The 24,038-nt window shown below is 36.3% G+C and overlaps 1 protein-coding gene across 10 annotated transcripts; it reads left to right on the top strand.

Annotated features, from left to right (window-relative positions):
- Positions 1-7,017: 7,017 nt before the first annotated feature.
- Positions 7,018-22,630, top strand: LOC110449903 (probable cytochrome P450 49a1). Of its 10 annotated transcripts, none has more exons than XM_021497052.1 (12): positions 7,021-7,086; positions 11,263-11,322; positions 12,022-12,148; positions 12,510-12,673; positions 13,841-14,066; positions 16,046-16,224; positions 16,819-17,008; positions 17,828-18,095; positions 18,388-18,554; positions 19,770-19,851; positions 21,323-21,526; positions 22,419-22,630. In XM_021497052.1, the coding sequence occupies exons 3-12, from the start codon at positions 12,132-12,134 to the stop codon at positions 22,548-22,550; spliced, it is 1,629 nt and encodes a 542-aa protein (XP_021352727.1). In that variant the 5' UTR covers positions 7,021-7,086; positions 11,263-11,322; positions 12,022-12,131; the 3' UTR covers positions 22,551-22,630. The 10 variants fall into 10 exon arrangements, with proteins under 10 accessions (XP_021352731.1, XP_021352727.1, XP_021352724.1 ...); XM_021497049.1 differs by lacking the exon at positions 7,021-7,086 and adding an exon at positions 7,448-7,529 and having other exon boundaries at positions 12,054-12,148; XM_021497048.1 differs by lacking the exon at positions 7,021-7,086 and adding an exon at positions 7,448-7,529.
- The last annotated feature ends 1,408 nt before the right edge of the window (positions 22,631-24,038 follow it).

The raw sequence follows: 24,038 nt of genomic DNA, 5'->3' as shown, positions 1-24,038 counted from the left end.
AGACTGACATAGACACACTGTGCTGTCATTGTGTGATATAACAAACAATGCCAACACGCTCACAAACAATTTCAGATGCACATGGCAGCATGACTTTCAAAATGACCTAGCTTATAACCAGCGTCTGATTTCTCAGTTGGACGCTACCAAAAGAGTTTTAATAGTTTAACGAACAGTTCTTAACTGTAATTCGAGTCCAATTTCCGGCCACTGGTTCGGCCAGATACTCCTCAACATGAAAGATGTAACTAAATCAGTTTATCGACTTGCTAATCAGTACTAACTACAAGGTGACGAAGTATGTTAGAAGCGATACGCGTCTCACGATCCTCTATTGCTGTTTACGGTACGTTCCCATAACATTCAAGAGCCTTTAACATAAACTCTCGTCCTACACCCCAAAACGGATATGCGACAAATGAAACAAAACAGTGACGAAAAACCTTTTTACCTTCAGAACTTTTTTTAACCAATACAATTATTTAATAGTTAACTATGCAAGTATCTATTGGTCACAAATACAGGAACTCTTTATTTGAATATTTATTTTCTTGAAACATCAAGCTAAAATATATTCGATTTTCAAAATGCAAACTTCTCTGTAAACTTATTTGGGAAAGTGGTTCGGCTTGCCTTAAAGATCAAGAGTGCTGGATGTGTCACCCAAATTTATGCTGAGCTAGGGATTTTTCAACGTTTCGTTGATAAAATTGCCTTGGCCGATATCTGAATCTTGTAAATGTTGAAAAAAAGAAACAGAATAAAGACCGCCGTTTAAATTGTCATAATATCTGCTATTTACCCACGGCGGTTATTGTAAGAGGCGACTATGTGGAAACCTGCAGAACTGGGGATTTGCATTTATGCCCTCTTTTTGGAGACACAAAAGCGACCAATTAAATATGCAGCACTCATTGCATTATTTGGGAACTTTACATTTCTCTCTACTTCTAACTACCTTTTATTTCCTAGCACCTTGCTTCGGCAAAATCTCACTTTTGGCTTAAATGTTGAATGTTCACCCAAGTGATGAAGTCTATTATTGGTTTCGTCCCATGGCCGGAACATATTAAAGTCCTTGTTATTCCCTGCTTAACGTTGAGGGTAATGACAACAACTGGTTCACCCGTTGTCAGTATAATGTGATTGGGCCGAATGGTGTGTTTGATGCCTTCGGCATAGCCTTTGAGTGAGATAGCACGATACAGTTGGCATAAGATCCGCGTTTTCACAATTACGTAAATACCCTGCCTCCATTACACGCTTACACAACACACATGGAGACGCGTCTTTAAATGACCTCAGTTGTTAATAGGACGTTAAACAAAATAAAACCAAACCAAACCAAAAGAAGAGAATAATCAAGTATCAACAAAAACCACAACTCGAGCTCAACGTCGACAAAATTAAGGCAAAATATAGACGAGGGAAAAATAACATGGAGACACTGGAAAGGTACAAAGATAGATAGACCAGGTGTTCCGGAAGGGTAAGCATTTGTTTGCTTCATCGACGACATCTATCATATAAATCTAGGCCATAATCATATCTATGAAAAGAAGAGATTCTAGTTTAAACAATATTTTATTCAATATAATCAACAATATTACAAATACAACTGTAAATATGGGATGGGAAAACAAGCTTGGAGCTTATATTAATTCCTTTCCCAAACAAATCAAAAGGCAAATGAATCTTTGGTACTGGAGTACACCTTATTTCAATATGGAATAAGTTTAACAGATAACATATATACATGTACATGTCGTGATTAGAATTGAAAATAAACATGATTTATGACGCCATAAATTGCTAGTCTGTAAGTACAGGTCACCTTATTGTACAGAGTACCGTTAAATGATACAGCACACTAAGTTTCCATATTTAAAACAATTGGTACAACAATATTAGCTAAAACGTTTACTAAGTTTAATATAATTTTGGACTGTCAAAAAAATTCCTCATTTTTCTGTTTGGAGTAAATATCATTACCCCATAGAAGTGATTTTTCAGTAAGAATAATATCTAACTGATGTAGTGTATTTTGTTTCAAGTTTCAAGTTTACAAATATCTTCTCAAAACATATGCGAACAGGTAACAATACATTGTTTCCAGATGTAAGAACTTATGGTTCAACATTATTCAGGGATATTAGACAATTGACGAGCCCGAACTCATGGTTACTTTACGATATGTTATATCCTGGACTCAAAAGCATGGCACTCCACCGGAAACATTATCTTGACAACGGGACAAGTTAATCGTTAGTTATTATTTACTTCAAGGATTGTATTAGGTTACGGTCAGGGGAGAAACTCCAAAAATTTTGTTTGGGCAAACGCTCAAACAAGCCTGGGCAAAAGCTCAACATCACGGCCAAAAGAGAGCTATTGCCAAGTAAGATGTTAAAGGGGAAAATGGGTGCAGCAGATATATTTTGATCGCTTTTTTTTGTCTCCAGAAAGACGGCACAAAAGCCGCAAATTCCCAATTCTGCAGAGGGTTGTCGCATTAGTCGTCACTTAAGAATCAAGCAGAGGATAACATTAGTTATAATTTTGTCTTAATCCACGACGTTTAGAGAATATTTAGACTTAAAAACATACTTAATCGTAGCGAGAAGGCGGATGTTATGTAAACAAATTCTATAAAAATCAAATAGGTCGATATTGTATAAATTATAAATGGATCTCTGTAAAGGTAATACGGAAACTGGTACATCATAAATTGCAACACTTCTGTTTTTCATAATGTGTCACTTGAAGTTGAAAATGCATGTATACTTATGAGTTTTTTCTGATATTATTCAATTATTTCAGCATGTCGCTTTTTTATTCCCGACCAGGTGATACTGCTGCCCTCCCTGGTCGATGGGTAATGCCAACAATATTAATACATTTAACAGATCATTTCTTATTCATCGACTTGATTACAATAATGTTAAAGTATTGTTGTATGCAAGTAGTTGTGGAAAAACATGTTTGTTTTCTGCACGTGTAAAACCGGTACACGTATACCGTTGTTCTCGGGTATTGTCATTTGTGTTTCATCCGGAATGCATGTTAAAATTGGGGATGTGAACAATTATATTCATGTTTATATAAAAAATGAAAAATTGAATATACATTTCATCGGCATAGTTTAGTTATACTAGGATTGGTATGGTTTTATTTTGTTTAACGTCCTATTAACAGCTAAGGTAATTTAAGGACATGTGTGTAGTGTATGCGTGCTTGCGTGTGTGTATGCAGTAGACACGGTAGTTATACTAGGAAATCGTGATGTTCTTGTCACGGTCTAGATAGTTAACCGGCTTAAATATTTCATTTTTCAATGAAGCAAAAATAGATGAGGTGAGTCATTGTGGTTCGACGTTTATCTGGAGGTTCTGAATCGTTCTAAATAATGAGACAATTTCTGGTCACTGTCCTGATGTTAATCAGATACCTGTTAACAGAAACGAGTCTATATACATGTTGTAACACAGCATTCAGAACATTCTAAAATATTTTAAAATATAACCGAGGTCGTTTGATTCGGCAAGACACTCTACAACATTAAATATATAATTCTAATTAATTCATTTATAATTTCAAAGAACGTGATTAACACTATTTGCTCATGTATAAACCAATGCTGTATTTTTTTGTTTATTAATATTTAGGGGTATCACACATTTTCCTTTGATTTCAGTTGAATCAGTTCACAAATTTCGTTGATAAAATTGCGAACACTGATATCCGAATTTTGTAGACATTGAAACTAAAGAAACATAAAAAAGCTGCAATCAAAATTGTCGAAGACGGCACAATATCTGCTATATCTACGAAATAAGAGTGTGGGCGTTTAGTATTGTTTACCGTCCTATGAACAGCTATGGTCATTTAAGGACGGCTTCCCCTGTGTACAAGATGCATGCGCGCAGTGTATGCGTGTGTGTTTTGGGAGGCTGCGATATGTTCGGGTTTGTCTCCTTGTGATTGCGCGGAACTGATGCCGACTTTATAGTGCTACCTCACTGAAGCATACTGCCCAAGACACCCAGCTGGACACCCCACCCGGTCACATTATAAATTCAAACTGCATAATACATTAATGCTGAAATGCGGTTTGACTTACCTTAATGGCAACGGAAACGCAACCCAGTTAATCCTTCAATTGTGTATGACAGATGTTTACTGATATTTTCCATAACAGGCAATTGTGAAAACTGAAAAAAAATCCATGCATTAGTTTGTTTCCGTGTAGCTTTATATTGTGAATGTTGTGAGAAAAGACGTCAAATTATACAAGACTTCAAAGTGTATGGTTTGTCTATGCAAATCATGTACCTCTGCGATTATAATTGTATTGAAACAAAGAAACGCAGAGCCGTGTCGGATGAACATCGGTTAGGACCTGACCTATTACAATTGTCAGTAATGATAAAAACCTAACAGGAAGAGTACTTGCTGACTCAGTGGTTTTTTTAGAGTGTGTTGTCAAGTGTTTCTTGAACGTTTTGTTTTTGTCGTCGCTGTTGTTCCGAGCTCCAGATCATTCCATAACGTTTTCGTCGACCCGAAATGTCATACCGTGTACGGCCAACCCATTCCTCCATATTTACAGCACCTGCGACAAGTCAGAGAGTTGTTGATGTACAGGTTACCATTGAAACGAATATTGGTGGTCATGCACTTATGTAGTTATTGAACATGCTTATAAGCTTTGTCGTGTGAGGTCACTTGTTTTGTTTTCCATTCAGACAATTTGGTTTAAAAATAGATTATGTAGAAAATATCTGTATGGTTTTATTAAAATAAAAAATACATGAACAAGCATTTGTTGCATGCCATGAACATGCTTAATAACTGTACAAGTATTTAGTTCGAAAATAGAGTATTTGGTCACTATCTGTATGATTTTAATGAAACATACATTTTATCGACGTAGTGTACCTATGAAACGTAAAACGTCGTTATGTTAACCTGGTTATATTAGCCTCTCGTCATCGATACAATTAGTCGTGATGTTTTTGACGGTCTAGATAGTGTCCCAGATTATGTATCTGAGCAATGACTACGTTTTAAGCATCCAGTAACCGTTTTCAACTTTGCGAAATCTCTGTAAATAGTTAATGATGGAAAGAGAACAATTGTCATACCAATTCCTATTCATACATATTACTTGGTAACAAACTTGCACATTGTATATGTTAAATTAGAAATATTTCTTCTGATGTGAATATGGTTGACATTGAACATATTGACTGAAACTCTATTCGTCAATGACATGCTGGGTAATAGCAGGCCAATACCAAAAGTAAGTTTTAGATACGTTTTACTGTCTAAAGAATCAAAACATTTCATCATTTCCTGCTTTCAGGCTGAGCCATTTTTGATAAAAAAAAAAATGATTGGAAACATGTCTTCTCAGTACATTTAACTAAGTCAAAAGTGAAACAATGTAAGCAATTAGTTATTTTACTTGTAATTAAGTCATTTTATCAGTACCACATCTGTTTGTGAACGTAAATTAGACGGAAAGGTAGGGATCAGAGTACGTCTGGAGTGTATCGACACATATATGTATCTCGATTTGTCGACGTAGGAGAAAGGTGCTCAATTACAAAAAAAACCACACATACTGAATCATATATGATTGATCACACATATTTTTTCGATTTTCGTTAAAACCTAACATCGGTTATGACATTTTACTGATTCCTACTACAACTAAAACCATATTAGCAAATCTGTTCGGTTAGGAGATGTTGTGATTTGCGACTTAAAATACAGAGTATACAAGCATAAAAATGAGCTTTTGAAAAATATTATAATATTTCAATTCTCTATCGGGATACGACACAGTATGCCTGTGCTTTACGATAAACTGATATACCAAACTATTTTGACGATCATACAAACTTAGCCTGTACTGAATATGATTTTGCTTGTTAAAGTGAGTATGCACTCCTGTACCCATTTTTCCTCGTTCGTCAATTAGCCCACCATAAGGTTTTTTGGTATGTAAAAAATAAAGTAAGTTTTAACAGCTCCAAAAACAAGATACGTTTATAAGGACTAAGGACACGACTTTGTGTTCGTAATAATCAGTTAATTGGAAAATTCGTATGGGTGCCTTGGAGTTTGGTTGTGACTGCCCTGGTTCTTGGGAACGTGATATTATTTAGATTGATCTAGAATTCCATGTCGGTAAAGTCATCGATGAAGTAGAAGACGTTCGCTACCCTCTAGGAATAACTGATATCTTACTTTCTTTTACTTTTTCAAATGCTTCCCGGTATTTTTTCTTTTTATCGTTTTTCCTCTAGCTTTTAGAATTTTAGCAAATATCATCACAATGAAAAAAGAAAATTCTTAATATGTTTGCCCACAAATAAAAAAAAAAAAAAGAAAACTGAATCAAAAAAATAATTATATTTTTTTAAAAATATTTTGCTTGTTTTGTTTTGTTATTCGAGGTCAATCTGTTGAGAACGAATCAGAAATTCACGTAGAATTGTGCTGTTTTTATTTGCTCTTTTTTTTGTCTGCTATTGAGGAACTAACTAACACAAACTCAGGAATTTATCACAGTTGATCTAATTTTGTATATTCTCCATGTTTACATGTTGGCATAATAAAGCATGCATTAATGCTGTCTTCTGATGTGTTTTGTCGTATATTATTTTCTTACATATACTAGTAATTAGTCTTTCATTAATCAATTCCTAGCTTTCTAAATTTTAATGTGTGAAGTTAACAGGCATCTCGAAATATTCATATATAATCAGATGTGTGAATCACTTTAATAGAAGGAATACTTCAATGCTACTTTACGTGGTAGCAGCTGTACCTGATCACATGACTTGCGGCGAAGATAACAAGATAACGCAGATAAACAAACTCAAACTCCCAAACTAGCCAGTGTAACTTGAGTAATTGGGATTCGTATTCCGTTTCACAACTGGCTTCCGAATGAAGTAGTCTAGTGACCCCTTCGTACTCTGACTGCCCGCACTCCCCCTCGGAACGTCTGTCAGCACATGCTTGCGACAGACTACACATCGTACATCCCCTCCTGTGATGACATCTTTACCTAAGGTAAGACTTGCATGTTGTGTACGACACATCCTGCAGCTTTAAGTGAAGATAACGTAACACGTGTATGGATAACTCGCGTATTTTTTTGGCATGAAATACATTATTACTTTCCCGGAAGAGTGTTAATTATGCTGCTCTAGTTAACAAGCAGGCCTCTTCATAAGATCACGTGATGCAGAAGTGTATTGTTCATTATTATACATGTTAATGAATTACTTGAAAAACAGATTAATGTCATCTTTGAAACATTTTATGTATGTATGTGCTGCTCTAATAATCAACCACGCCTCCATTCTGAAACGAATCACGTGATATCGTATTGTTTTACTATACAAATGTTGATTAATTTCATTGTTTACCAGTGTGTTTGTGTGTGAATGCGTCGCTGTGTGATAACGAATTGGCCTATGTTACGGAGTAATTGCGATGTCTTGGTGAGATATGTACGTAAGCCTCATGCTCTGTGATGTTATATAGTGGATGTATATATTTACGGACAATGCGTTTCTTTTGTTGTTCAGTATATATCAGCCGATAAAGTGATTTGAATTTTCATATCTTTCTGTACCGTTGTACACTTTTGCCCGGTACAAAAAGATATGAAAGCTTCTCTCCTTTTAGTAACGCGTTACACTTTTTTCATTTCTTTTTGTACCACCTACGGTACAAATAGATATGAAAAAAGTGTACCATGAAATCACGCGTTACCCTTTTTTCATATCTTTCTGTATCGTGGTACACTTTTGCCCGGTACAAAAAGATATGAAAGCTTCTATCCTTTTAGTACCACGTTACACTTGTTTCATTTCTTTTTGTACCACCTACGGTACAAATAGATATGAAAGAAGTGTACCACCAGAGCATCGGAATGTTGTTATCGGACACTATGACCAAAACTGACCCCGAATAGTGAAGCCCTAATTACAACGTCGAAACAAGTCGTGAAGTTCATTAATCACTGCTGATGAAAAACAGAGTTAGTTGCAATTGTGTGAGTATTGTGGCCTTGACAGGGTCTCCAAAAGGGAAAAAGAATATCTGTATATTTTTGTCATTTCCCTTGTTTTGATAGATGTCCAGATTATAAAAGAATCGTACAACTAGCTCATCGTATTTCCCCCGGAAAATATAGAAGTGTAGACTATGTATCCTTCGAAGTAATTAAATTGATTGTCCCCTTTTGTCCCCTTGTCCCATACGGACCCCGTCGGCGTTTTCATCTGATTTGGAGTTTCTTTCATTCGAATAGTTGAAGCGGATAGAATACATTCGAAATGAAAGTATTAGAAAAATAATCCATAATGACTTCCTTTTTAACGTTAAACTTTTTATAAAATTCGGTAAAGGATGATATATATGTGTTCATTATTTTGATATTTAAATATTTTAAATTTTATACAGTCGTTAGTAAAGGATTAATTTTCTAATAAGTTTAGGTTATCGGGTGATAACTACAATGGAACTCGTGTAAATTGAATAATCGGCGAAGCCGTTTATGATCGGTAATGATTTAAGATAAAATCAAAATTATAAAATTACTTCCTGTGTTTGTGAATTTTGTTGACACTATGCCTAGTTACTGTTGCCGTGGAGTCTACAAAAACACAGGAGAGTTCCAAAATTGCGAGCCGTTGGTGCCATATTATAACGTTCCTGAATTAAACGAGACATCTTTGGGTATTAAATGTAACTGATGTGATAAACTTGTTATGGAATGACAAGTTTCGCTGATTATTCAATTTACCCGAGTTCCATTGTAGTTATCACAAGATAACCTAGACTAAACAGAAAACTTTTTCTTTAATATTAAACAAAACGCAATCTTTTAACCGGAATATATCCTGCGGGAGGATTACAAGCATTCCATTCAAGCCCGATGTGTGATACGGTTACGCTATGCGCCACGCTTCGAAGGCCTGCGTGACATGCTACGACCAAACTAGGACCTATACGAACAAAATCGGCTGCATATCTTCAACATAAACATCACATTGGTTTGTATGTTCGCTCTTAAACATGATCATGATCATGTAATCATGACTCATTAGCGATAATTCTAATTCAAAGTTGCTCTATGCGGCTATTTTAAGAACACTTGCAAAGTTGCGTAATTTGATGCACTCGTATCATATTTCACTCGCACTCGTAAACTGTTATAATAAAATCATATCGTTGTCATTCCATAACAAGTTTATCTCAACAGTTATATTTAATACCCAAAGATGTTTAATTCCGGAACGCTATAATATGCCACCAACGGCTCGCAGTTTGGGAACTCTCCTGTGTTTTATAGACTCCACGGCAACAGTAACCAGGCATAGTGTCTACAAAAATCACAAACACACGAAGTAATTTTATAATTTTGATTTTAACTTCAATCATTACAAAACCCAGTTTGTGTGCTGTTATCTTACTATCCGTATTTAGGCAGGCATATGATATGTAGTTCATGTAAATTTATCGAACCCGTCCTGTGATTACCATTATCTACCAGCCTTATCGAGTGCAGTTGAAATTTTACAGCAAATTTGATATATATCGAACGTACGATGGCCGACAAGAGTCTGACAAAAATATATGAATTTTCATATCTTTTTGTACCATGGTACAGTATAACATGGTACACAAAGATATTAAAATTCAAATATTTGTGTACCATGTAAAAGTGTACCATGGTACTCAAAGATATGAAAGCAGAAATAAAATAAACCCGTTGCTTTTGGATCTTTCTGTACCAAAATAACGGCCGAAAACAGCCATGGTACAGAAACATGTGAAACCATCAGACGTAAAGGTTACCACGTATGACAAATTACACCCTGATAAGGCGGTCATCACATACAATGAAATGTTATCGCGCGGAATGTCTGTTATTTTGATTACACCAAATGAGCTACCAACTATTACTCACTCATTTAAATTGAAATCAACTTTTCATCATAACATAACTATATATCAAACTAATGAATATATATCGTAAAGAACATTTAGATATCAAACAATAAATAAAACGTATGTACGTATTTAAATATCAAAATAATGAACAAATGTTATTTAACATAATTGAATTGTATATCAAATTAATGACAATTATATATTGTATAACGTATTTGAATATCGTATAATGATTATATGTCGTGCACTAATTGTAAAAAGCAACCCTTGGCTTACAACTTGAAATATTAAACTGACCTACTCAATTTTAAAGCTCCAATTACATTAAAACGACAATAAACTGAATAAGTTAATAAATTATTCTCAATAGTGTGGCTTCGTGTGAAACAAAAAAGGCAGACCGCAGAGAGGAAGATGTCCTCTCGCGACTACGCATAAGTCGTACCTACATAGCAAAGGCTTTTATTTCACGGAATTAAGAACAGCTTTAATTGTTATGCAATTGATGAGCCATTTACAGTTAAATTTTATGACTGACTGCTCCGATTTTAAACAAATTCGCGAAAAAGATAATGTAACAAGAATGATTTTTTGGTACTTTTTCTGTGTCATTACCATCTGATTATTTACATTCAATTAATTAATACGGTTTCATCTTTTAGAACCTTATAGTTTGCTATTGATGGTTTCCATCTTTTTGAACATTTAAAACTCTTTCAGTTTAGTATATTCCTTTTGCGAACATCCATTTTTCGATCTGTATGGCCCAAAATGACTTACAATGTCGAGCGGAAATCAATCAAATCCGGAATACATCGTATAGAATATTGAAATATGAAAAAATATAACACATTCGAACCTAGTATTAAAAATGACCTGATATCGAATAATACATCTTCCATAATATTTTAGGTGGAATTGGTTGTAGAAATGTCATACAGGAACACCATTTATTATTGGTGTAACGGAACTAGACTTGGGCGATCGTCGGCGACCAGGTAACTCAATTGGTATAGCATCCGTCTTGAATTCGGAGGGTCCAGGGTTCTTATTCTTGTCTGGTCGTGCATTTCTTTCTCCTGTTCCACGGTTATAATGGCACAGAAACTTAACATTAGATTTCTCCTCTTAATTCCCGACCCGCAGGTTTGTTTTTCGTAGTTTTGAGTGACCGGCATATTTCAATTGGTCTTTCTGTCTAGACATGTTTGGCACCAAGGGTAACCGGTACCGCCTTGTGTTGATCCGCATTAAATGTGAGCGCATGGTGTTTTTTTTTAGAAAACGAAAAATTCGGAAAGCATCCCGGAACGGAATCTGTCCCGTAATTTTGGCCAAATCGTAAGCATATCAGCTCATTATTATTGTGATCTCGTATTTGCGAAGACCATCTTTTTTCAGTTTTGCTGACGGTAAATTTGTTTGCACTTTGGTCAAAAATAAATGCTTACCCTAGGTTTTTGTGCCTACCCAAACCTTCATTGGTACAATTTAAAAGAAGCACTGTTGAAGTCACGATTACTTTAATTTATAAACCTTATATAAATGAAAAATATACTTTTTTTGTACCTACCTTCTCTTACATGTTACAGGACAGATTTGTTTGATGGCCTTACCCAGACCACCTGTAAGACCATGTTATCACTGTATGAATAATATTGTTAGATATATATGCAGCTGAACTATACAAATATCCATACCCTTCAAAGATTTTTTTTCTAACTGATCTCTGTTGAGGTAACCATTTTTCCAAAACAGCGTTATCCCGCTGATCATATTAGGAAATGAAGGAATATTCAAAGTGACCAATAGTACAGTGTTTATGTGGCCGTAGTGAAAACAAAATAAAGAAATAACGTGAGGCAATTCATATTGAAGCCTACAATTCGTCTTGAATAAATAATATGAATATTCATATTAAAAGGTGAGTAATGTCACTCACACATCTGACCTGTACGGATCACAAGTTACTATAATGTGAAGAAATACGTTCTGTCGTTGACTGATTATGCTATTTATCACATTAATTTAATTTTGTAGAACGCTTCTCGGTCTCTGTGGCCATGTTGCAGGCTACGACAGGGCAGACTTGTATAAGTACTGCAGTATATGCAGCGGGTTTGTTGGCCAGACTCTAGTGACACATAAAGATGCGCTACCCAATTCAGTATGTATAAAGGTTATTGGTAGAAACAAAATGATATTATTTAGCGAAGTTCAAAATTTAGATTAGCTATGCGGAACAAACATCATTATATGTAATACATAAATATATAAGATTTCATTTGTTTTGATTTATTTGCTCATTCAACTGAATACTTGCTTATAAAAATGGTATGGTTATAATCATAATTATTTATGTTAGTTCCTCTTTATGTGAAGTGATATGACGCTTGTCGTACTGTATGCTATACACTACTGAATACGACCGTAGTATGATGGAACGTTTGCAAGTCTTGTTAAGTGTTGGGGCATTTCTCTCACATCATTTGTTATACACGCACTGCTTGACCTTCTTTTGTTTACAGGCTGTCCTGCTGGTTACGACCTCGACAACGACAATTTGGCTGGACCAGGAATACTTCTGTAGTTACGGATGGGACGAAACCAAAACCATTGGCAGCTATTCCTGGCCCATCGGGACTCTCCGCCCTGCCATACATCGGCCTCATGTTTGAATTGAAACCATTTAGTAAGTAATACCACTTCCAGTTTCATACAGGTAGATATGTTAAGAGTACAAATTCAGAAAAACCAGTTGATGCCATTTAGGCAATGCAGTTTAAAAAAGGACTTCGAAAGACATTAACGTCATGTCAGGCAAACGAATACGACATAAAACCCACTTAAAAAGCACAAGAGTAGTCCGCAAGATTTGGGTCGTGATATTGACATCACATGCGACAGATTTTCCTATTGGCTAACGATATGCTTTATCCTTAGCTATTGATTAGCCCGACCTACATCGAATAAATCAGTCATAAATAATTTGGAGATGAACAATATTAGCAGTTGGAATTGGGGATATGCTTTTATGCCTTCCCCATTGGGAAACAAAAGCAACAACTTCTACCTACGTTTTATTTCCCATTGCCTTGCGTGGCAGCATCTCACGTTGGCTTCGATATTGAACGTACGCCCTGTCGAGGAAAGCAATGGGTTCTGTCTCAAGTAATATATTTAAACATAAACTTGATTTATTTTACAACAATTATGAAACAAGTGATTTCAACTTATATTAACCACTGTTGTTGACCCGGATGTTAGTGCGCGGGGGATCTTAGTGTGGGAGGAAACCGGAGTACCCGGAGAAAGCCCACGGGGTCGGGCAGATGACCCCGTACCTTTTCACGTCCGAACAGGGAATCGAACCCTGGCCACCTTGATGAAAGGCAAGTGCGCTATCCACTGCACACCCGACCACCCTGGGCTCTTAAAAAGAATATAATTTTAGAGTTCTTAAAAATGGTAGTCGTTATTCAATAATTTACGTTCAGCTTTTAAGGTAATGGCAACAACTGGTTCACCTGTTGTCCGTATAATGTGACCGGGCGGAATGGTATTGAAGTGAGACTGCATTAACGAAGTAAGCATCCGATTCGCATTATCAGAAGGAGGCAAATACACCAACATACCCTGTCTCCGGCTCGCATACACAACACACATGGGAACACGTCTCTTTACTTTAAATGACATTAGGCGTTAAATACTGCACACCATTGTGCACTCAATCCAGTTCTACTCAGGTTTAGTACGACAGAGATATCCATTTTGTGTTGTATGGATTATAATTTGATAACCAGCGATCTTTAAGTCTCCTCATTAAAAGAAAAAATATTCATCAAACATGTATTTGCAGCAAATTACGATGTGAAGAAATTGTCGGAACTTTTCGAAAAGTACCGCGAGCAATACGGCCCCCTAGTGAAAATCCGCGCAGGCAAGGATTGGCTGGTGTGTGTATATGACCCTGACGACATCGCTGCTGTGTTCCGAACAGAGTCCAGGCATCCATACCGGGGAGTAACTCCATTGGCGAAAACCTACGACCGGCGAAAGGGCGTCAGACCGGGACTTGTTACTCTGTAAGTCATAGGAATATATATGCCTAGCTTGATTTATTTTCTCCGAACTTTCAATATTTTCATAAAAAGTTCTGTAAGGAAAATAATTGTTAAATATCAATAAAGTAAATTATTATAAAAAAGGTTTTCTATCTACTTTATGTTTTAATAATTTAATCTTGCTTGTAACAGGCAGTTTCATTGGCTTAAAACGTTATGTTATCAGCCCATAACGTAAAAAAATGATGTCGCTTTTTGTAACGTCGCTTTTGATTGGCTGATACAGCAGCACAATAATTTCTAAAAGAAAAGAGTCCATCAATAAAAGTTGATTTCCACAGGGATTGTGTAAAGTAGATTAAATTATAAGGATTAACTTGAATATTTTTCATGTTATGGAGCTATAACACAAAATAACTGAGTGTACTCTTATCATAAACCGCTTCGCGGTTTATTTAGAGTACACTCCGTCTTTTTGTGTTCCATAACATGAAAAATTTATTCAAGTTAATCCTTAAATAACCATAAAAAATGTGAGAGATATAAAGATTCCATTCAGCATCTTCACTGAAAGGTTGAGCTAGATATGTATGTGTTTTATTTTCTGTAATTGGTTCCTCATGAAAGATACTTTATTACTTGTTGATGTTTTATAAAATTTCCCTGAATAAATCACAGACTCAGTTTTAGAAGGATTACTTTTTAGATCCCATTTCCTTGCCCATCACTAAATATTGCTCATATCATTTAAAGGATTCTGTGCCAAATCGATAGTGTGTACCAGGAAACGTTCGCCGCAGTTTAACTTTCGCCCTCCGATCTGAGGGCGAATTTAACAGGACGGCGAATGTTTAAAAGAAATTACGTATACGACGGCACATGTTCTGTCACTATTTCATCTACACTGAGGCTTAACTCAGGTACCGTATGTGATGCAATTGGGGTCCAGTGTGTGTAATGCAACTATATGTTTTTCATTTCCGCGTATTGTGTTTTGGTTGACGGGAGACCCTCATGTATTGGTGAATTATCTGGCCGCATTGTCTTCGCCATTTCAACGCCCTTTTTTAGCCCAAACTTCCGAACTATAATTATTATAGTTCCCTCGTTTTCTTTTTTCACCGCCGCACCCACACAGTGTTCATACTTATATGTATACTTTTGTGTTACATTGTCATATGTGCCGAGTAGTGATGCTATTTTTAGTAACGGGGAATTTCCACTGTTTGTGGTGTAGGGCGAATTTAACACTGGGCGAATAAAGACTCTCGAAAGTTTCTCGGAATACAGTATGAATTTTAGTGATATATAGTGATGTGTCATCTGCGTATAATTTAATTCTACTGGAAATGCAATGTACAATACCATTGATTTAAATTAAAAGCATTAATGGTCCGATGATCGAAACTTGAGACATTCTTGCTTGTACAAGGCAAAATGTTGATGATTTCTGTTAAAACTCTCCGTTTCCTTGAAGTTAATTCAACCAGTTTAGAAGATTGTTAAGCACCCTACTTGACAATACCTCACTCTTGGCTGAAGTGTTAATGTTGAATGTTCGCCAAAATAAATGGAGATAAATGGTTCTGTCCAGAGGCGGGAATACCTTAAACCTCAAAAATGGTTGCTTGACGTTAAAATTTTAGGGTGATTTCAGTAACTGGTACTCGTTATCAGTATAATTAGACCGGGGGTTGTGGGAGGGACAATGCTGATGGCCTCGCCGTGGTATTTCAATGAGGTAGCCCTTAGAATCAGACCTGCGCAATTGCAAGGAGGCAAATACTCCAATATACCTTGCCTCCAGCATACATATATACATGCACTCTTACGTTATTCACGTTGAGGCACGTCCTTGCATGCCATTAGCTGTTTATAGAACGTTAAACTCTATAAAACCGAACCATATTGAAATATGTGGGAAAATTAAGGGGGTAATTACTAACCCTTTGGTGGTACACTTCCCATGGTTTCGTAGATACTTTTATCATTTATTAAAGGAAGGGCGATGAGTGGTATGCCCTGCGAAGCCCAACACAAAAGGCGATGATGAGACCAAAGGCCATGACTAAATACGCCTACCGCATCAGCCAAATTGCTGATGAATTTGTTGCAAAGTTTGAACGCAGGGACCGATTGGATAACCTGCCTGATCAGCTAATGGAGTACACTGCCGAGGGTAAGCTGACATATGCATTTGAAAGTTAATGTTCCTCTCAAATAAAGTGGAGAAGTTAATTATTTGTAATTGATCACGTTTATGTCTTTAGACACTACCTCATTTTCCTTGTTTAAAAAAATGTTCATGAATGTGCATTGGTGTGATTTTTTTTCTTATTGTGTTACACTGATTGAACTTTGCGTACACAATGCCATGCTTGTCTTGACCATGTACACTATTTTTAAGGCGTTCCCAGGTTCTATTCGTGAAGTTACCGACGTTCCCCGATTCTCTTTGTGACTTGCAGGCATGCCCTCAACATATTCACGACGTTTATGTCGTTTCTTGGCCCGTTATTCGACGTTGATGTTGCGTCTTCATTGTGTACATGTTATTTACACGGCGGTCTGTGTAACGACGTTATGTTCATGCCTTAATTATGTTCGAGATGTTGTGTCCATGTCCTTATCCTGTTCATGGTATTGTATGCGTAACTTGGTCATGTTCCCAACGTTGTATGCATGCCCTTATTAGGCACATGATTTGGTGTTCAACCCATGTTCCTGTGTATGACGTGTTATGCATACACTGACCGTATACTCCCCTTTATAGGTGTGGGTATGCTTTGTTTCAACACCCGACTTGGCTGTATCACGGAAACTAACAACTCTTCGGAATTGATGGAACAGACTAAAACATACCTTGAGTTGTTTGGGGAATCAACGTATCGGCTTCCTCTGTACACTGTATTCCGGACTCCAATGTACCGACGATTTGAGCGTGCTGCAGACTTTCTATCTCAGTTTGTTTAATTTTATTAATGTTAAGACTTTAATACAAGACATACAAGTATAAATAATATACATTTAACTTAAGCAATAATGTCAATGAGTCTAATAAAAATGGACTGCATCTTTGAAAATGAATAGAAATAGGTATAAAACCTAATGTGTTGTGTTTATGAATAGTAAATGTGTATGTCTGATTGAGGTGGTTTGTTGGTAGAATTGCCCCCTGATGAGATCCCAGGTTAGATGCTGAGTTAGAGTGTTACCTTGCAGAAATATCGTCAAATCATGCTGACTACGGGTAAACGATTGTCTATAAAGCACTATAAGGTCGCCATCTGATCCGCGCTATCAAAAGGAGGCAAATACACTAACGTTCCCTGCCTCCGGCACACATACACGCATGCATGCTTACGCATCACACATGGAGACACGTCCTTAAATGATTTATCTAATCAACACTAAATCCAAAATTGAGGCATTGCCAAGCAAAGCGTTAGTAATCAAAAGGTTGTAAAGATATGTAGAGAGAAAATAGAATCATTCCAAATGTTGCAATGGGTGCAGCAGAATTTCTTTTGGTCGTTGTTGTGTCCTCTGGTAAAGGGCACAAATGCAAATCCCAAAGGAGGCAAATACGCCCCCATACCGCTTATAGCACACGTACACGCATACATTACACACATGCATGGAAGCACGTCCTGAAATTTCCTTAACAGGACGTTCAACAAAATAACACAAACTAAACCCTTATCAGAATTACAAAAATTATGTTTTGGTGCTTTTAACTGTTTTTTCTTTGTTAACGTCCAGCATTTGCTTGTATTTTACAGGGTATGTGAAAACTACATCGATGACGCCCTGACCAAAGTTAACAATACTACGAACTTCCATGATGCAACAGTACAGAACCCTGAAATCCAGTCATGGAACACTAAGCAATCGTTCGACGCCGACGTACAGAACACCCAACACCCAACTAACGTCAACACTACTGACATGGAGGACAGTCTATTGTTCGACTTGTTGTCTACTCCCGGTATGACCCCCGACATGACCAGGCGGATACTAGTAGACGTGTTTGTTGCTGGTATCGATTCCGTATGTTTCACTTTTATATATCATTTTACTAGATGTTGCGTCACTTCAGCACTTTAATTCGGTTTTAAATATAGTTGTCGTTAGATTTTACCAGAACTTAATTACGGTGGCTATAAAGTAAGATTTATTCATTATTGCCTTTTCCCTCTATAACTAATTCTGACGATATCGATTGCTAATAACTTAGGTTGGTTCAAGAGTAATACGGTAACAATAACAAAATATACTTTTAATTTGCAATGCATTTGGGATAATACTCATCACGCCTTTTCCTTTTGTTACTTCCACGTAGACTGCCAATGCGATGACGTTTCTATTTTACTTCCTGGCCAAACATCAAGACAAACAACGTAAGCTTTATCAGGAGTTACTTGACGTGATTCCTAAGGACGGAAAGATAACCGAGGACGTTATTAAGAAACTTTCATACCTCAAAGCGTGCGTCAAGGAGTCGCTAAGGTGTGGAATTTACTTATATGTGTAAAATGTTCTTCAGCCAGTTTCCTCGATATTTACGTGCAACATGATCAACAGGCACGGCTTACTACTAAGCTGTACGATAAGCGGGACCATCTTTATTTTCCTATTGCGAAATTTCCTGTTCATAATAGATGAACACAACACACATAGTTGATTACACCTTTATAATTTAGTAATAGATACGAAACTGGAGAATTTCAAATTAATTAGTAAAGCGTGCATGTTGTAAACAATAACGCTACTCAAAAGAGTCAACCGTGGCCTGCAAGGTAATGACAAACATCGGAGAATAAAAACTCCACCAGCAGAGTCGACTGCCTTGTATCTTGAAAGATGATCGTAATACACAGAGGTTTTATTGCACCTTTAAAATTTAGTAAAAGATACAGTATGTCAAACTGAGTTACACTGCATCATACACCTGATCGTCTTTATGGGACCCTTCAGTGATGTAAGGGACCAAAAGGTAGGTGATGACTACTGTTGATAAAAAATGGGTGTTGTATGCAAATACCCTTGAAGCTGACAATGCAGGTCAAAAAGCTTTCAACTGACACTATTTTTTCTTTTTTTCCGGTTTGGAGAACTAGCAATCTCTTACGGTTGTCGTATCTCAGGAAACGCCGACATTTTAGAATGTCCTTGCTTGGTAACGAATAGGGGTCTCCGTAAAAAACCCGCATTACCTGCCAAACCGGCAATCATTCTACCACTGACCGTTTTGCAATTCAATACATCGCGCACCCTGATCAGCAACCGTTATCAGAAATCAAACTCACTCACCGGAATACGTTTGTGTTATGATGATGGTTTTGTGGGACACTTTATTATTCCCATGCATTTTGTTATATATTCCTTTCCTCAAATATTCCTTTCATCTTTTGGAATTAAATTGTAAAGAATTCTTTGTACCACATGACGCGATTTGATACGCTAATATATAATTACATCGCTCTCGAGATGGTATAAATTGTATGTCATTTTCTGTATGTACCAAAAATAAGTTTCCCTCTAGAAACTGACTTTCTATTTCAAAACCTTTCAGTAAAAGGTGTACAAAGTCAGCACTGTTTTCTGGAAAGAACATTTTATTATAACATGAAAAACAGCGTATTCATCTAAATACATCGCATTCATTTGAACTGAGAAGGCTTGATTTACAGGTAAAAATATCAATTCTATTTATTTCGACAGACTGGTATTTCCAATCTGCGCAGGAACAGCGCGAATACTTGATCTGGACATCGTTCTTAAGGGCTACAAGGTGCCTAAAGGGGTAGGTTACCTCTCTCTTGATCTTTTCCCTTTAATTTCTGGTGTTATTGCAATGCAATGAATCGGAAGGGTAAGTATGGAGTAATTTTCAGGATATATTTTATTTTCGCAGAAAACGTGAACAGTTTCCGCGAAAAAAAGACTGTAACAGTGACATTTTCTTTGTCTTTAGTCAGTTTCGTAACAGCCCAAGAACGGTAAAGTCATATCTTAAGAATGCACATTTAAACACTAAACTGAATGTTAAAAGGCAAAAACATGCTTACAAAATTACACAGCAAAATCGTGAGGTATCATAATAACATGTTATTCTATTATTATGATTTTATGGTGTAGATAATTTCACGTAGATATTCGAAAATCTTTTAATATTTGTTTCTTACTTGTCTAAAATGGTGAAGCTCAATATCTTGTCGAAGCAGTTACATATATATCTTATTTGTATGAGAAGTCGTGAGAGGACGACCTACTCTCAACGGGTCCCTGCAGGTAGGGCGTAAGAATTGTACCTGCTGCCCCCATTGCATGATCGTATGAGGCGACTAAATTTGGGATCTTATCCTTTCTCTTCTTTCTAAACAATACCAAACCAAACCAAACCAAGCCAAACCACTCAACGATTTTCACTGATTGGGATTTTTGAACCCAGAATGGGGTGTTTTTCAAGAAGCGTATTGATATAACCAGCCATCTTCATTGCAGGTAACGTTTGATGAAACTGGTAACACCAGGTTTTAAATCGGAGTAAGGTATTCTTTGGTTGCGGATGGAGTGCTGCTTCTGTAACTTTGTTGACCAGTTTGTTTTCACAAATTCTGACATGACTAAGGACCCAATTGTGAAACGGATTGATATGAAGTATAAGCTGTTGTATGTAACTATTAAAATGCCTTTTCGATTTTCTGATGACTTTCCTTTAAGACGAGGATTAGTATCATCTGTCAATTATCATCCAGAAAAGGTCGCATGGGATTGCAGAGTGACAAAAATAGCCAATTCACAACGAAACTGACTTTTACCTGCAGTAGGACAGCAGTTGTCTATTGCCTACCAATAATATTACAAACATGAGGACATTAATTAACTTACCTTTCCTTAGTAGTTATATGGTTCTCTGCTTATAACGGATTATATAATGTTTATTTATATCAGGTATAACAACTGTATCAGAATGTATCGTTGATAATAAATTGACGACCTACAGAGTATAACAGACTAAAACACTATACTAATCATAGTGAAACACTTATGACGAAATAGTTGCTATCGTTAGGTAAATAAGTTTTCTATTTGATTTAGTTTCAAAAAATTGCCTTTGTATTGAAACTCCAAATGATGTATACAACGAGCAAAATAACACCAAAACGCCAATGACATAACATTGAATAAATAAAATGAGAAGTACCATTTGATATATTCGAGAAAGCACCTTGTTACAAATTGGTATAACCATGAATTATACTTCGTTTCAGACCACACTAGTCCTCTGTAACGGGATTATCTGTCGGGAAGAGCGCTACTTTCCACAACAGGATCAGTTCCTCCCGGAGCGATGGATTCGTGGGGATATCAGGACGGATGTGAACCCATTTGCCCATCTACCGTTTGGATTCGGGCCCCGTAAATGTATCGGCCAGAGAGTTGCTGAGCTGGAAATCTACATCTGTACTGCCAAGGCGAGTTGATATTTGTTGTTAGCGAACAAAAAGTTAAGATTTGAATAGCTGCGTGAATTTTGTATATGTTGTTACTTGTTTTGCCTATGATGCTATTGAGGCTACATAGGCTAAATTTTCTGTGTCGCTCTCGGTTCTGATAGATAATTGATAACATCGTTATAGGCAAATGAAGTAATAAATTCGTCATTTTTACAAAAACATAAGGAAGTTGCACCTATGTTGATGTAAAAAGACACACAAAGGACAAAGGGCGTTTAGGGTCATTTCCGGACTCATCGGGGATTTAGAATTAGTTATACTCGTAACCTTGAATGAATGAATAATTCAAATTCATTCAACAACTGGTTTAGGAGATATGGCATTACAAAGAGAGACAGAAACCCTTAATTAAGCCCTTAATTAACCAATATGATGTTTATAATAGAAATTTGTAAATACATTTAAGATGAATATTTTACTTTTTATGAAGCCACAAATGACCGATAACACCAAAAACTCCATTAGAACCCATATATATCCCTGCCTTCGCGAACGCTCTAAACAGCACCATTGCTCAAACGAACAAGAAAACGTAGTTAGAAAGATATAAAATAAGAAGATCCCAAATCTTGTTATACGTGCAGTACTTTTACGTTAGTTACTTTTGTATCCCTTTTTAGAAGGCACAAAATAAAAATATCGATTATTCGAAGGGTTCCCAATATTAGTGGCCCTATTTTAATCATGCATCGGGTTACAGCAGGTATCTTTTCCGATATTGCTATTGGTGCATCCTTAATTATAATGTGGACTTAATACATATATGGATTTATGAACCAGACATTTTAGTTAACAACTGTTTTTTTGTGGTGGTCAGACAATATTGTTGATGATTAACTTTACTTTACAGATGTTTATGACATATCGATTCAAACTGCCTCCGGGAGTAGACGAAATACCTTACAAGTATTGTACGTTTGCCACGCCTCGAGAGAAGACCACATTCATGCTAGAGAGACGGGTTACCACTTGGCATTCATGAACGCCATACTTTGGCTATACCCATGGCAAAAACTCATATGGTGGTCTTTAATGTAAAATAGAATCATTACACGCTTAGTCATTGACTCTGCGCACCTGCTGTTGACAAAGATTGATCAGTATATACCATGCTCCGTTGTTGAGTTGTTAATCTCATTGTCAAAGTCGGAGAAGGGAGTCAGCGTCAATATCACTGTACAATATATGACATTTTCAAAAACCTGTTAGAAGTGCCTCTTTATAAAATTAACTTTGATTCTGTACTTATCCACGTCGTCTATTTGATACAGATTCTAGACAAGTATTGTTCCATATAGTTTATTTGTCAGAGATTTTCAAATATCTATGTGAAACTGGTAGGAAACATTTGCTATAATGAATAAAAATACCTGTTCATTAAAGTGTCCGTTATTATTGTTATCAAGCCTGATGCGACTTTACTTTTCTGGGCCGTAAAGCAATTAACTCCTCGCCTATGTTTGGAATATTCGAGTTTTTTTCGTCAAGCTCGATGTATATTATATTGTTGCTATTTGGAGAAGCATCCATCTGGTATTTTTTGTGAAGAATATATATGTTTGCTCTATATCTTTAGATGCAAAAATATACATGAATGTTTGTTTTCTGGTATTGGCTCGACTAATACATAAAATAATGGTTGTGGGTTTATTTTGACATAGGGTGTACTTCGATATATACAAAATGCAATCCTTTTTAATACATTTGTTGGTGTAGATGTACGTAGCGTGATACTCAAAAGAGCAATTACTCCGATTGGTTTTGGTTTGTGAAATAGATATATTCTAGTATACGCATGAGTGCGTTAGTATGTTCCGTTGTGAGTTGACTTTAATTCCTCATTTATTAGTATCTACGGAGAAATTGACTTTTCAGTAAAAAAAATGGTGGTAATCTGAAATCGTGTATATAAATGCGTTAAAGTTCTGATCGAGTTGCATTTCTTTTGTAATCTAGTTGTTCTGACTACGCGTGTTTCGGCGGAGTTCTTTTGTAATCTAGTTGTTCTGACTCCGCGTGTTTCGGCGGAGTTCTTTTGTAATCTAGTTGTTCTGACTACGCGTGTTTCGGCGGAGTTCTTTTGTAATCTAGTTGTTCTGACTCCGCGTGTTTCGGCGGAGTTCTTTTGTAATCTAGTTGTTCTGACCACGCGTGTTTCGGCGGAGTTCTTTTGTAATCTAGTTGTTCTGACTACGCGGCTGCATCACGGACTTTAATCAAAATGCGAAGTGTGTTTGTGTTATTGTTTGGCAAAACAAAAGAAAATTATATGTTTTATACAATGTATATTCGGACTTGCTTCAGGCCTAAATCATATCAACAATATTAACACTAATTCAGACAACCACCTGCCAAAACCTTAAGATCATTTTGTAGTTGTTTATTAATATTAATTACATTGAGCTTTTTGTTCCTTGTTATTAAACTATGAAATTGATTACGTGTTTGTATGTAATTGAATTTCCATGTG

This window comes from Mizuhopecten yessoensis, unplaced genomic scaffold, assembly GCF_002113885.1.
Source record: "Mizuhopecten yessoensis strain PY_sf001 unplaced genomic scaffold, ASM211388v2 scaffold4839, whole genome shotgun sequence".
Lineage (NCBI taxonomy): Eukaryota > Metazoa > Mollusca > Bivalvia > Pectinida > Pectinidae > Mizuhopecten > Mizuhopecten yessoensis.
Note: the sequence above shows the minus strand (reverse complement) of the source record. Positions and strands in the feature narration are given on the sequence as shown.